The sequence below is a fragment of the Andrographis paniculata genome, unplaced genomic scaffold, assembly GCF_009805555.1.
Source record: "Andrographis paniculata isolate CXL003 unplaced genomic scaffold, ASM980555v1 Contig5END, whole genome shotgun sequence".
Classification (NCBI taxonomy): Eukaryota; Viridiplantae; Streptophyta; class Magnoliopsida; order Lamiales; family Acanthaceae; genus Andrographis; species Andrographis paniculata.
Genome location: NW_026137595.1, coordinates 4,126,104 through 4,140,542, shown reverse-complemented (window position 1 = coordinate 4,140,542; position 14,439 = coordinate 4,126,104). Strand labels below are relative to the sequence as shown.

General features: G+C 36.5%; 1 protein-coding gene across 1 annotated transcript; it reads left to right on the top strand.

Annotated features, from left to right (window-relative positions):
- The first annotated feature begins 10,753 nt into the window (after positions 1 to 10,753).
- LOC127258782 (uncharacterized) lies at positions 10,754 to 13,645 on the top strand. The gene is made up of 3 exons (XM_051285776.1): positions 10,754 to 12,559; positions 12,664 to 12,775; positions 12,864 to 13,645. The coding sequence occupies exons 1-3, from the start codon at positions 10,754 to 10,756 to the stop codon at positions 13,643 to 13,645; spliced, it is 2,700 nt and encodes an 899-aa protein (XP_051141733.1).
- The last annotated feature ends 794 nt before the right edge of the window (positions 13,646 to 14,439 follow it).

Sequence of the window (14,439 nt, the reverse complement as noted above, 5' to 3'; positions counted from 1 at the left end):
AAGTTTTTTCTTGAAATATACATTTAAACTCTTATGGATTCCTTTTTCCAACGATCTTTCTCTACCATGTCCACAAATAGCTCATCTAGTTCTAAGAAATTAGTCCGTTCTGAAGAAACTATTATTGAAAACTTTAACAAATCTATTGATGATTGGACCATACCAAGGGTCTCAAAAAATGAAATATATGAAACCTCTAGATTCCTCTCTTGGTCCACTGACTTAGCTATTAAAACTGAAGAAAGCGATATCCAATTATCATAACCCTTTGAGACAATCACCTTACTTTCACAAAATTCTTTAGATAAACACTCTTCTAAGGGTTATAAATACATACATATTGGGTTAGTCCATGTTGGTATAAAACCACTAACAAAAGAAGGTCTTGATGTTTCAATCCTTGCAATACTTAGAGATGCTCGTTTTACTAACTTTGATGAATCTCTTCTTAGTTCAATTCAATCTAGCCTATGCACAGGACCATCTCCTTTGATTGTTAGCCTAATCTGACAATCTCTCTGTTTGATAAAAATGTACTAAAATCCTTAGTACTACATATTAAAACTCATAACTATAAAATGTTAGAAGGGTTCATCCCTATAGCTATAGTATACAGAATTTACTATAAAGCTATTTTATCAGCTTTTGCTACAAAAGTTAAATTCCATAGTAAGATAGGAGAAACACATCTTCTTCAAACAGACTTAAGCAAATCTAACGTTGTAGTCTCAAAATCTATTCAATGGAAGGATGCCTCTTTTCCAGATGAATGGGTTTTAGAAGACACGGTTGAACCTGAAAAACCATTATTTCCTACTCCAAAACCTCATCTTAAAACCATATCCCAAAGTAGCAGTGGAGAAGTTCGTCTCTTTTTTCACAGAAACCCAAAATCAGACTATAATTATGAGAATAACTCTACATATTTTGATACAAATACCATTGATTTAGGAAGAGTTTCCCAACTAAATAGTCCAACTAAACCATCTAGATTTTCCACTTTTGATATCCCAACTTTATCCTTAAAATAAGTAAATTTCTCTTCATCAATACCTAAATCTATTTACACTCGTAGAGACAATGAACTTTTACACAAACCAACTAGTCCTACATTTTCTTCAACAACTGAAAATGTTAACGAATTGAACACTATAGAAAAAGAATTTGAAATAGATAAAACAATTTTTCATAATGAATTCTATTCTCCAAAAAATTATGAAAAGCGAAACTGGTTTTTTAAAAACTTTCTTGATGATAAAAATAAAATACAAACATCATTTTATAATTTTATCTCAAAAACTAAAAAAATAATCCCCTTTTTTACCTGGTTTGAATTCTATCAAACCACTTATCCAGTTCAAAAAACTCTTCATCCTATTACCCAGAGGGAACCTACTTGGGAAACAATTAATGGCGGAAAAACCTTTAATACCAATCATCCACCTCTACAAGCTTTTAAGTTTTCTATCAAAGATCAAAAAATAAACACCGCCCCTTTGAAGCAAGTTAATGAGGAAGAAAAAATCAATATTAAAAAATTAATTGGTCAAACCAACTACACCAACATTCATCTAAATACAATCGGAAAACAACTAGAAAGAATTGAATCCCATATTTTAGATACACAATTCACAACAGTGTATAAACCAAATCTACACATTTCCTCTGCTAAAAAACCTCTCTATAAGCCTTTCCAAATCTCCAAAGAAAGTACACAAACTCTTATACAAGGAAAATCCAATTTTATTAAAGAACTTCAATCCCAACTTTCACGCATAGGCATCACTAGTGCCGAATATGCTCCTGATACACCATCATCTTCTCGCTTAAATGTCATTTCTTCACATCAAACTGGGATAAATTGGGATGCACAACCACTCCCTTTTACCTCTGTATTTCAGCATGTCCCTCAAACTCGTTTTAATTCTTCCTCCTTGTATAATTGGAATCTTGATGGTTTAGGAGAACATCAAATCATACTTCTGTTACAACAAATGACTATGGCCGCTAATGCCTATATAACACAAGGGCATATACAAGATAGGGCTATTGCTGAAGTTCTAATAGACGGATTTTCAGGCCAGTTAAAAGGATGGTGGGATTCATACCTCACTTATAATCAACAACAAGATATATTAGATGCTATTAAAATAGATGAATATGAAACTCCTATCTTAAATGAATCAGGTGAAACTATACAAGATGTCGTATCCTCTTTAATCTAGACTATATCAATACATTTCTTAGGAGATCCCACCCATACTAAAAATAGAAATACTGAACTCTTATCCAACCTATGATGCAAATAACTTAGTGATTTCCCTGATTACAAAAGAGATTTTCTTGATAGTTTACTAACTCGTGATGACTCAAACCAACCATTCTTGAAAGAAAAATTTCTCGCAGGATTACCAACATTATTAGGAGAAAAGGTCCGAAATGAAATAAAAACCTCATCAGGATCACAAATTATAGATTATGATAATTACACTTAAGGGCAATTAATTAGTATAATAACAGAAGAAGCACTTCGTATATGTCAAGATATAAAAATACAAAAACACCTAAAATGGGAACTTAGACAAACAAAAACAGAATTAGGAACATTTTGTAAGAAATTTGAAGCTTGTAGTCCTAAACCCCCTAATAAAAATTGCAACTGCAAAGAAACGTCTAAGTCTAATAGAAAATATCATAAAAAAGATTATCACAAACGAGATTACAAACCCTTTAAAACACCTACATATTACAATAATGCCAAAAAGTATAAAAAAAAACCTTTTAATAATAATTATATAAGAAAAAACAAGGATCAAATCAAATGCTATGGATGCAACAAAATATGACATATAGCTAAATATTGTAAAATTAGAAGAAAGATTCAAGAATTACAACTTGAAGATGAAATAACTGATAAACTTTATAATCTTTTTTTAGTATCTTCTGAAGAAGATGAATCCGAAACGGAAAAAAGATCTTCTGACTCATCTAATGAAGATAAAAAAAATAATATATTTAACATAGAAAATGATGTAACTTCAATAGATTCCTCTAGCACAGATCTATCTATCAACACGATTACACAAGAACAATAAAACTTAATTGATATTATTAAACAGATAGATAATCCAGATGTCCAAAAAACGTGTTTCGAAAAATTACTTCAACATCTAGAAAAAACAACACACGAACATAACTCTAACCCGCAAACGTATGACCTAACCAAAATTTTAGGTAATACAAAATATATATTTAAAAATCCCACAGTCCATACCCTTCAAAAGGAAATAAAATAGTTAAAATATGAAATCAAAAAAATAAAAGAACAACAAGCCCAGGACTCACAAACAATACAAAAAGTAATCGAACTTATAAACAATACTGATGCCGCTGAAAAAGCTAATGAAACAATACAAGATCAAATCCAATCTATTCAAAACATACCACAAGATTTCCTCTTTGTTCTAAAAGAAATCACCTTCAGAAAATATATCATAAAGATACAAATTGAATTCTCTAAAGGATTTTTTCTAGATACTATAGCACTTTTCGATACTTGAGCCGACTTAAATTGTATAAAAGATGGATTTGCCCCTACCAAATTCCTCCAAAAAAACCCATGCAAAGATAAAAGCAACAAATAATTCAATACTAAACGTCTCCTCTCGAATCAAAGCTTTTGTAGTAAATGAAGGAATCCATCTAAGAACCTCATTTGTCATAGTAAAAGATATACATCATATGGTTATCTTAGGAACCCCTTTTTTAAATTTGATTACACCTTATACAGTTGGTCCAAAATCAATCTCATTTACAATAAACAATAAAAAATTATATTTTACTTTTATAGGAAAACCACAAACAACTGAGATAAACTTACTAGAAGCCAGCTCAATCTATTCAACTTCCATACATAATATTGTATAATAAAATTTTTTTACCCTAAATAAGTTAAAAAAGGATATTCATTATAAAAGAATTGAAGCTCAACTACAAAATCCAGAAACCAAACAAAAATTTCCCATCTGCTTGAATTAATAAAACAACAAACATGCTCTAATCTTCCTAATGCTTTCTGGGAACGAAAGTAACATGTTATCACACTTCCTTATGAACCCAGCTTTAGTGAAGATAATATTCCAACTAAAGCTCGACCTATCCAAATGAACCGAGAATTAAAAGAGTTTTGTAGAAAAGAAATACAAGATTTAGAGAATAAAAAATTAATATTAAAATCCAGATCACCATGAAGCTGTGCCGCCTTCTATGTCAACAAGGCCTCTGAAATTGAAAGAGGAACACCAAGGTTAGTAATAAATTACACACCATTAAACAAAACTTTAAAATGGATTCGATATCCTATTCCTAATAAAAGAGATTTATTACAAAAATTATATGATGCTTATATATTCTCAAAATTTGATATGAAATCAGGTTCTTGGCAAAAATTTCCCCAAAAGATAGATATAAACCCGCATTTACTGTTCCATTCGGCCAGTATGAATGGAACGTAATGCCTTTTGGATTAAAAATGCACCTTCTGAATTTTAAAAAATTATGAACGATATATTTAATGATTTCCATAAATTTTGTATTGTCTATATTGACGATGTCTTAATTTTTTTCAAAAATTATAGAAGAACATTTTAAACACCTTCGTACTTTTCTATCAATAACAAAGAAAAATGGTTTAGTCATTTCTAAATCTAAAATAAGTCTTTTTCAAACAAAAATAAGATTCTTAGGACACTATATAACACAAGGCACTATTACACCAATTGAAAGATCCCTTCAATTTGCCAATAAATTCCTGATAAAATCCTTGACAAAAACCAATTACAAAGATTTCTTGGAAGCCTAAACTATGTCTTAGATTTATACCCAGACATAAATAGAAAAATCAAACCGCTTCACGATAGGTTAAAGAAAAATCCGCTACCCTGGACAGATATACATACAACATTAATACAAGATATTAAAAAGAAAATTACTGAAATACCATGCCTCTATCTAGCTGACCCAAACCTGCCAAAAATAGTTGAGATAGATGCTTCTAATATTGGCTATGAAGGAATACTAAAACAACTACAAGATAATAAGGAAGTTATTATCCAATTTACTTTTGCTCATTGGAATAATACACAAAAAATTATTCTACTATCAAAAAAGAAATCCTAAGCATTGTTCTTTGTATATCCAAATTTCAAAGTGATTTGATCAACAAAAAATTTCTCTTACGAGTGGATTGCAAAAGTGCAAAAGAAATCCTACAGAAAGATGTTCAAAATCTTGCCTTAAAACAAATCTTTGCCCGCTGGCAAGGAATCCTAAGCATTTTTTACTTTGATATTGAATACATAAAAGGTGACACTAATTATATCCCTGATTTCTTAACCCGAGAATTCTTACAGAACAGATCAGATGCCGCCGAAACCAGTCAAGCTCCACATCGACAAGACTGACAATGATCACCAAATACCACCCAAAGACGATCTTGAAGATACAGCAACTTCCAAGCCATCATAAGTAAAATCAACGCAAAAATCCCTAAAACAGAGATTTGAATATGGCGATCCAACAGTAGGAGCAATCAATTCCTATAACGGTAACTTTCAATACTTTGTTACTCTCAATGATGACACTTTTGACTCAGATAAAAACTCTCTCTTAGCCGAGCCAAAAACTTTACAACAAATTTCTCACCCAGAACCTTTACAAAAAGTTCCTGAATCCTCAACCCGTAGATACCCGAAAAAACCTCATCTTCTCAAAAAACCTGCAGTTGCTGCCACTTTAACAAAACCCCCAGAAAACACATTTGTTGCAAAATCCTCTTTATTTACTTCCACAATCCAACTCACCCAATCCCCTCGCACTGAATGGTCACTTAAACCCACCTACCAGAATATTATTACCATCGAAAAGAGGTTTGATTCCCCTGACCCTTTTGAGACAGCCAAAGAACTTTTTGGAGAAAACAACTTCTACAAACTTTTCGACCATGGAAAAACTATTCTCTACTACCAATCAATCCTCGAAGACACGGCCTCTGTAGTTATTAAACATGAAACCTCAAAGACAAACCCCTCCGAAATTCTTTACTCCCAGTGCAAAGTTTTCCGAGTTATCTCTCTATCTGACTGGTATGGTCTACCACTTAATCTTTTTTAGTATTCCAAAGTTCTTACTTCTTAATCTTTGTAAGTCTATATGTCTTAATCAATTTAGTCTATGTACAAACCATAAGTTTGTCCAAGCTGTGCAAGTCTAAGTCTGTTCATTTAAGAATGTCATTATGATAAATCATCAGTTTATTCAAAAGATGTCAACCCGAGTCTATTAAAAATACGACTGAAAAGCTTATGACAAGACCGCTTGGGTTCTCCATAAAAATATTGATTTCCTTCCCCTGTGGACTGGCAAGGCCAGACCACTAACAAAATTTTAACAACTTAACATCCCTTCTCCTACGGACTGGCAAGATCAGACCATTAACACTAATTTTTTCTTTCATCTAATCTTACGTACTTTACATTCTTTTCCGTCCTTTCATCTAATAATACTAAAAATTATTATTATTATTATTATTATTATTATTATTATTATTATTATTATTGTTGTTGTTGTTGTTGTTGTTATATTTTCTAATTTATTTAGTTTTGATTATTATATTTTAATATTTTTTATTTTATAGATTACAAAATTATAATGTAAAAATATAATATTATATGGGTTTTAGACTAGTATCCAAAAACATAAAATAAACATTCATAATTTTTTTATATAAATTAATTATTTTTTTTATTCAAAAATTTTTAAAATTATAATAACGCATGATATATATATATATAAAATTGTTCGACCAACAATATCTTTTCGACACAATTTGTAATTGTTGAGCACAAAAAAATGATGATAGGTTTTTAAGGAATGGGCCTGCCAAGATTAGGTTAAAATTTATTCGAAACGTCTAGTGGGCTTTTTGAAAGTCCAAGTATGATTACAATAACCGGGTCGGATGAGTTTAGGGTCAGATGTTAAGGTTAAACCTGGTTGGGTTAATCCTAAAGGTCGGACGGATGATGAGATTGGACCTGGTCGGGACCAAACAGTTCGGATATCGAAGTCGGACCTAATCAGGACAAATTCCAAGGGTCGGGTGTAAGAAAGTCGAACGAATGATATTGGACCTGGTCGGGACTAAATAGTTTGGATAGTGAAGTCGGACCTAGTCGGGACAAATTCCAAGGGTTGGGTGTAAGAAGGTCGGACATTGAAGTCGGACCAAGTTCAAAGGTCAGGTAGTAAAAGTAGCTATCCTGCAGGTCGGGTGAAAAAGCAGTTTCTGATAGTGGAGGGTAGTTTCAACTGGCGAACGGTTTTCAAAGGTCGGACGTGGTAGGACGGTTCTCATATGTGTCGATAGAAAAGAATTTTTTGGGGAATTAACAGCGGTTATGGTAACCGACCGGATAGCGGTTCGAACCGTATCTTCAAGGGGTTATTTAAAGATTCCGTGCTGTACAGAGGAGGGATCTTCAATTGACATCAAATTCAAGAAAATTGTTTTTGGGGATCACCACTTTATTTTCCGGTCTTTATTTTTATCTTTTCCTTATTTTATGTTATGTATTCTACAGTGTTTAGAGATCTCTAATCTCAGACACTCATCTATCAAATTCGGGGATATTTCTCTATTTTCGAATTTTACTTTTTATTGTTGAAAAACACATCAACAATTTTGGCGACCACAGTGGGAGTCGAGGCAAGATTGCTGATCCTACGTCAACGGAGAGTTTCATACGATTGAGATCCGGCCTACCGACCTCAGAGGGGAAAGATTGGGAGGCCAGGCTCACAATCCCATTCAGGTATTGGATCCTATCCCACCCAGAGTAGACCCAGAGGACATTGCTCAGGTCTTGAGGGTACATTTTGGAATGAACTCCCAGACGGTCAACAGACCTGCGTACCAGAGGCCATTTCCAGAAAGAATCATCAATGAGCATCCGCTTCCAAGGAATTGCAGACCACCCGATTTTCATTCATTTTCTGGAGAAGATGGGGCATCGACTATAGAGCATGTGGGACGTTTCACGGCCCAATTAGGGGAAGTAGGCAATAATTCTTTCTATAAATTACAATTGTTCGGGTTATCACTTACAAGGACCGTTTTTTCATGGTTTGCAAATTTGCCACCCGGGCAGTTGCAAACCTGGGAAAGTCTGGAGGCAGCATTCCATGCAAGATTTTTTAATCCTCTCCCAACAGTCTCACTCACAGATCTTTTAGAGATCCGACAGATGCCAGAAGAGACCGCGTATCAGTTTATTGAACGGATACGACTCATGAAAGGCAGATGCCCGACAATCATCGAGGAAAGTGAAATGACTAATTTGGTGGTCAGAAACATGCATTCCAGACTTCGGGAGGCATTGACAGCCCATGATGTTCAGGACTTGGCTAGTTTGGCCTCCAAAGCAGGGAGATTAGAATCTTTGTTTACATAAAGAGATCACAACTTTTGTCGGAACAGGGTACAACAAATGGCTAGTGTTGATACAGAGATTTATTCGCCAGAATAAGGAAATATTCTTGAAGAGATGGCAGCCGAAATTGTGAATGGCAAACCGTACGTATGTTCGAAACTAAAGCCATTGCCCGGAACAGAGGAGAGGGAGCAGCCGACTTTCGATGTATCCAAGGCCGACGAGATCTTCGACATTCTATTGGCAGATGGGCAGATTCGCATTCCTAAAGGGCAAAGTTTGGCAACGAAGGAGGAAATAAAGGAAAGGCCATACTGTAAGTGGCATAATTCCTTTACTCATTACATTAATCAATGCACACATTTCCGAAAGGAAATACAGAAGGCTATCAAAGCAGGGAGATTCAAATATGTAACAATGGGAGTAGAGCATCAGCCCTTCCCAAAAGTAACTACTGCAATGATCTCTTTGCGGTCTTCACAAGTTGTGCAAAGTGATGATGAAGAAGACATCAGAAGAAAAGAACGCAAGCCTAAAGAACGGGAATCCAATCAGGAAGTGAAGTTCAAAGTTTGCGAAACTAAAGTGGCAGAGAAATGGGATAAAGAAGATGGGTCGTTCAAAGTAGAATTGAAAGATAAAGTTGTGGTACGGGACCGACCAACACGCAAACCACATCCAGTCCAAGAGAAATGGAGCCGAAACAGAAAGCCTCTGCCAATAGACATAGACCCTCGATTTCCAAGTATGAATTGCACACAAATCCGTAATGCTAAACGCAGGTATCCAGCGCAGCATGGAAAACAAACAGATAAGGGTAAGGAGAAGAAAGAATCATCACCTAACAGGAAGGACTTGAATGACGAAACAGAGGAGCAAGGGGAGAACAGCAAGCCTATCAAGAAGGCCAGATGTTTTCGATGTCAATTCTGCAAACGGATCAATATTGATCCTGAAATAGAAAGTGGAGAGGAAGAGACCCCCGAGATCATTTTCGGATCATTTGCCCCAGAATAGATGAAAGTTTTGTGCATCAAGATAGTAAAACTTGATAAAGCAGGATTCGAAGTCAGGATGACGGATATGCGATGGTTCGTCGAAGAAGAACCCATTTGGGCAAAGTTCGAGGAGAAGGAAGAACCAGAATGGGAAGCAATGGTTGGCAGACCCCCACCTATGGTTTTTCCACCTATACCAAAAAGAGAAATCCCGCATTTAAAACCACTCTATGTTAACGCTCACATATGTGGTAAGCCGGTTAACAAGGTTTTTATCGATAATGGGGCTGTTTTCAATGTCATGCCCCTCAAAACTTTAAGAAAATTGGGCAAAGAGATTGGTGATTTGTCTCCGGTAGACATCGAGATGACAAGCTTCACACGACAACCGACCAAGCCAGAAGGGATGATGGTGGCACCCATTGAGGTTGGACCGAAGGTGATTTCGACTGTGTTTTTTGTTGTGGATGCCAATACTACCTACTCAGTTTTGTTGGGGCGAGATTGGATTCATGCTTCCAAATGTGTGCCTTCTTCTCTCCATCAACAAATTATATTTTGGGAAGGAGATCAGGTTTTCACCATGGAAGCCAGTACGAATCCGTTCGGCTCTACAGAAGGAGTGGAAGAATCGGTTCTTTATACGGAATACGTACCACCGATTTCACAAGCAACCATGGTAGATGGGTATCCCTGGAAGGGCTGTAAGCTCACTACGCAGGGTTGCATATTTCATTAGAAACAATTTTCTGTTTTATGGCTCTGTTGTTAGCCAAAATAAACTTTTACTTGAAGTTAATTTATGGAAGAAATAAATAAATGTGATAAACTGATTAGACAGTTCTATTTAAACCAATTAATGGTTAGATTGCATAATAATAAAATCTTCAACAATAATGTTGGCGAAGAAGAAGGTTTTCGCTGGCCTGATCTCATGGAAAAGACATAAACTTCTCTGTCAAGTCAGGACCCTCTCATTGAATATAATGTGGGAACCAAACAGATATCCAAGATGGTCAGGGTAAGTGGTTTACTGACAAAAAGTCAACAGGAGCGAATGGTAGCGTTAATTCGAGATCACAAGGAATGTCTGGCATGGGATTATTCCGAAATGCCCGGATTGGCGTGCAGTTTAATAGAACATAGGTTGCCTATTAAAAAGGGGTTTAAGCCTTACAAGCAACCACCAAGGAGAGTGAGTCCAGAATTGATGCCCCAGATCAAAGAAGAAATTGAGAAGCTAGTAAAGGTTGGTTTCATTCGTCCATGTCGATATGCGGAATGGTTAGCCAATATCGTTGCGGTAACCAAAAAAATGGAAAGATCCGAATTTGCATCGACTTCAAAGATCTCAATCTCGCCACTCCAAAAGATGAATATGTCATGCCTATAGCAGACATGTTGATCGATTCTGCGGCGGGACACCGGATTTTGAGTTTAATGGATGGATACGCAGGGTATAACCAAATTTCATTAGCAGAAGAAGATATACCCAAAACTGCATTTAGGTGCCCAGGAGCGTTGGGAATTAATGAATGGATAGTTATGCCATTCGGTTTAAAGAATGCTTGGGCGACTTACCAACGAGCTATGAACACTATCTTTCATGATCTTATTGGGCGGTCAATGGAGGTATATATTGATGATGTGATCATTAAGTTTACTGACTTTGATTCACATTTGGTTGATTTAAAAAATGCTTTTATTCGAATGAAACAGTACAACCTGAAAATGAACCCAACGAAATGTGCCTTTGGAGTTTCGGCAGGGAATTTCTTGGGGTTTTTAGTACATGAAAAAGGAATAGAGATTGACGCGAACAAAGCCAAAGCTGTTCTAACAATGCGGTCGCCTCAGTTGGTCAAACAAGTACAAAGTTTTTTGGAAAAGGTGAATTACCTAAGGCGTTTTATATCAAACGCCGCAGGGAAATTAAAACCTATCACGAAATTATTACGGAATAAGGCCACCGATTTTTCTTGGGGTCGGGACCAACAGAAGGCATTGGAGGAAATCAAGGAGGCCTTGGTTAACCCGCCTGTGTTGGTTCCTCCAAGAGGCGACCGACCTCTTCGGTTATATTTGGCTAACAGTTTTGATGTGGTAAGCAGTCTCTTGGTACAAGAATGGGAAGATGGTAAGGAAAGAGCCATTTATTATTTAAGCAAAACTTTAGCAGGACCTGAGTTGAATTACAGTATGCCCGAAAAAATGTGTTATTCTTTAGTCTTCGCCTGCACTCGGTTGGAACATTATATTCTGCCAAGAGAAACCGAAGTGGTTTCTAAAATGGATTTGGTCAGACTAATGTTGCACAGACCGACCATGCAAGGTAGATTAATGAAGTGGGCTATTAAGCTGGCTCCTTTTGCACTACGCCACCGACCTCTCAAGGCTGTGAAATGGCAAGTTGTGGCTGATTTTTTGGTTGAGTTTACAAGCGATGGGTCATCAGAAAATAAAATAATGCCATATATTGGCACCAGTCCTTGGAAAATATTTTTTGATGGTTCCCGTTTGAAAGGAAAGTCGGGAGCGAGAGTGATACTAGAAGGACCAGGAGGCGGAAAAATTAATTTGCAGCTTCAAATGGAAGATATGACGCATAACTCCGCAGAATATGAAGCACTGATTTTGGGTCTGGAAGCACTTATCGCTAAGGGAGTGCAGTCTGTTCTAATCTATGGGAATTCTCAACTTGTTATCAACCAAGTATTGAAACGGTACGCGTGTAATTTTCCCCATTTGCATAGATACCGAGATGTAGTGCTACACTTGTTATATAGAATCGGGAAAGTAGTTTTTCAGCATGTACCAAGAGTGGAAAATCAGTTGGCTGATAATCTGGCTCAGAGTGCTTGTCAGCAGTTGATTGGCAGTCTCGACTCTGGGACTGATTGGAGAACAGAAATTATGGTACATTTGGAATCTCCAAATTCTACTACTCATGTTCGTGTTCGCTTAAAGGCTTTGCGTTTTCAGCTTATTGATGGGGTTTTATATAAAAGAACCTTTGAAGGGGTTTTGCTGAGGTGTTTGGGACCTGAGGAATCTATTAAAATAATGGAGGAGGTCCATGGAGGAATATGTGGCGCGCATCGGGCAGGTTTAAATATGCGATGGGCCATCCATCGTATGGGATTCTATTGGCCGAAGATTTTTAATGATTGTATCAGATTTGCCAAAGGATGTCAAGAGTGCCAGAAGCATGGTCCTTTACATCATTTGCCAACAGTGGATTTGCAGACAATGGTAAAACCTTGGCCATTCAAAGCTTGGGCGTTGGATGTAATTGGAAAAATTCATCCGGCCTCGTCGAAACAACATTTTTTTATTTTGGTGGTGACTGATTATTTTACCAAATGAGTATAAGCAGTTCCCTTGAAGAATGCGGCGCAGAAAGAAGTGATCGAATTTGTACTCAATCATATCATCTATCGATTTGGAATTCCTCACACTCTCACAACCGATCAAGGGTTGATGTTTACTGGGGAAAAGTTTGTTGAGTTTTTGGCCGAATACAATGTTAAATTACACCATTCTTCACCGTATTATCCACAGGCGAATGGATTGGCCGAAGCAGCAAATAAGATTATTATTGGCATTATCCGGAAAATGGTGGAGGAGAATCCAAGGAAATGGCATACTTTGCTATATCAGGCATTGTGGGCTCATCGAAATAGTAGAAGTACTTCTACTGGATTTTCCCCATACCAATTAACATTCGGGCAAGATGCAGTATTACATGCAGAATTTGTCGTGCCTGCACCCAGGGTGCCCAGTACAACAACCTATATTGATGAGGTGTATTTACAAAAGATGTGGCGACAATTGGAAGAGTTAGATACAGATCGATTGAACGCTTTGGACCAAGTGATTAGGCAGAGTGAGATTAGGGCAAAATGTTACGGAAAGAGGGTGGTCCCTAAGTTCTTTGCAGAAGGCGATCTGGTCTGGAAGACAATTTTGCCGACCTATAAGAAGGTAGATCAATTGGGGAAGTGGTCTCCCAACTGGGAAGGTCCTTTCATTATTCATGAGATAATTGGAAATGGAGCCTTTATTATCATAAATCAAGAGGGAAAAACGGTACATGAGAATATTAATGCTAAGTATCTGAAAAGGTATTACCCTACCTTTTCGGAACTTTGTCATTAATTATTTAAAAAGAAAAAAAAATATCGTAGGGACCCTCTAAAGGGTTCGAACCCATTGGTAAAAGGGTTCTCTAGTCATCAGAAAGATTAATGGTGTCATCCCAGACTGCCGAGATAGAGACCATTTCAGGTTCTTCATCCAGAAGATCATCCAAATCCAAGCGGTAGCGATCCCATTTGTCTTGCATGTCTTGAAGATTTTGTTCAGTTCGGGACTTCATGTCTTGCAAGGACTGAATCTCTCGTTTAGCAAGGACACTCAGTCTGGAGAGCGTTGATCTTTGTGGTTGGAAATCGTTGTTCCAACTAAGGTCTGGGAGAATGGCGGTTACATGATGGTTTATAATGTCTAGATGATGGTCGAGATCCGATATACGTGTGAGTATGTCGGTATAAGGTTCGTAGTTGGTGGATATATGTTCCATCAGTCGGATGGTACGATGAATGGTTCTCCTACCTCTGCCGGAGAATCTGAATTTGAAATCCAGTTGTTTCAGAACCTGTATCATGTCTTCAGCGTGATGGCCTGTGAGGTGCTTTCCCACTAAGAATGGTTGGAGAGCACCTTCCCAGTTGGAAAGAGGAACACGGAGGCGAGGAGAAACCATATTGCATAAAAAGTAATGATGATGATATTTTGAAATTGGAGGTACGGAGTTTATATAGATATTTTGGTTTTTAAGTTAGGTGATTTAGTAATAGGCAATAAACACGGATCTGTGTTTGCTTGTTAGATTTAGTAAAAATGCAGGAAAGAAAGGATCTAGTTTCTAGAAATAGGAATTAATATAGTTA

Bases quoted from the DNA above. Each gene is read 5' to 3' on its own strand.
- LOC127258782 (XM_051285776.1), top strand. From the start codon at position 10,754: ATGTCGATATGCGGAATGGTTAGCCAATATCGTTGCGGTAACCAAAAA. The intron at 12,560-12,663 runs GTCCATGGAGGA...TGATTGTATCAG, and splicing joins CTATTAAAATAATGGAGGAG to ATTTGCCAAAGGATGTCAAG. The intron at 12,776-12,863 runs GTAATTGGAAAA...GAGTATAAGCAG, and splicing joins TCAAAGCTTGGGCGTTGGAT to TTCCCTTGAAGAATGCGGCG.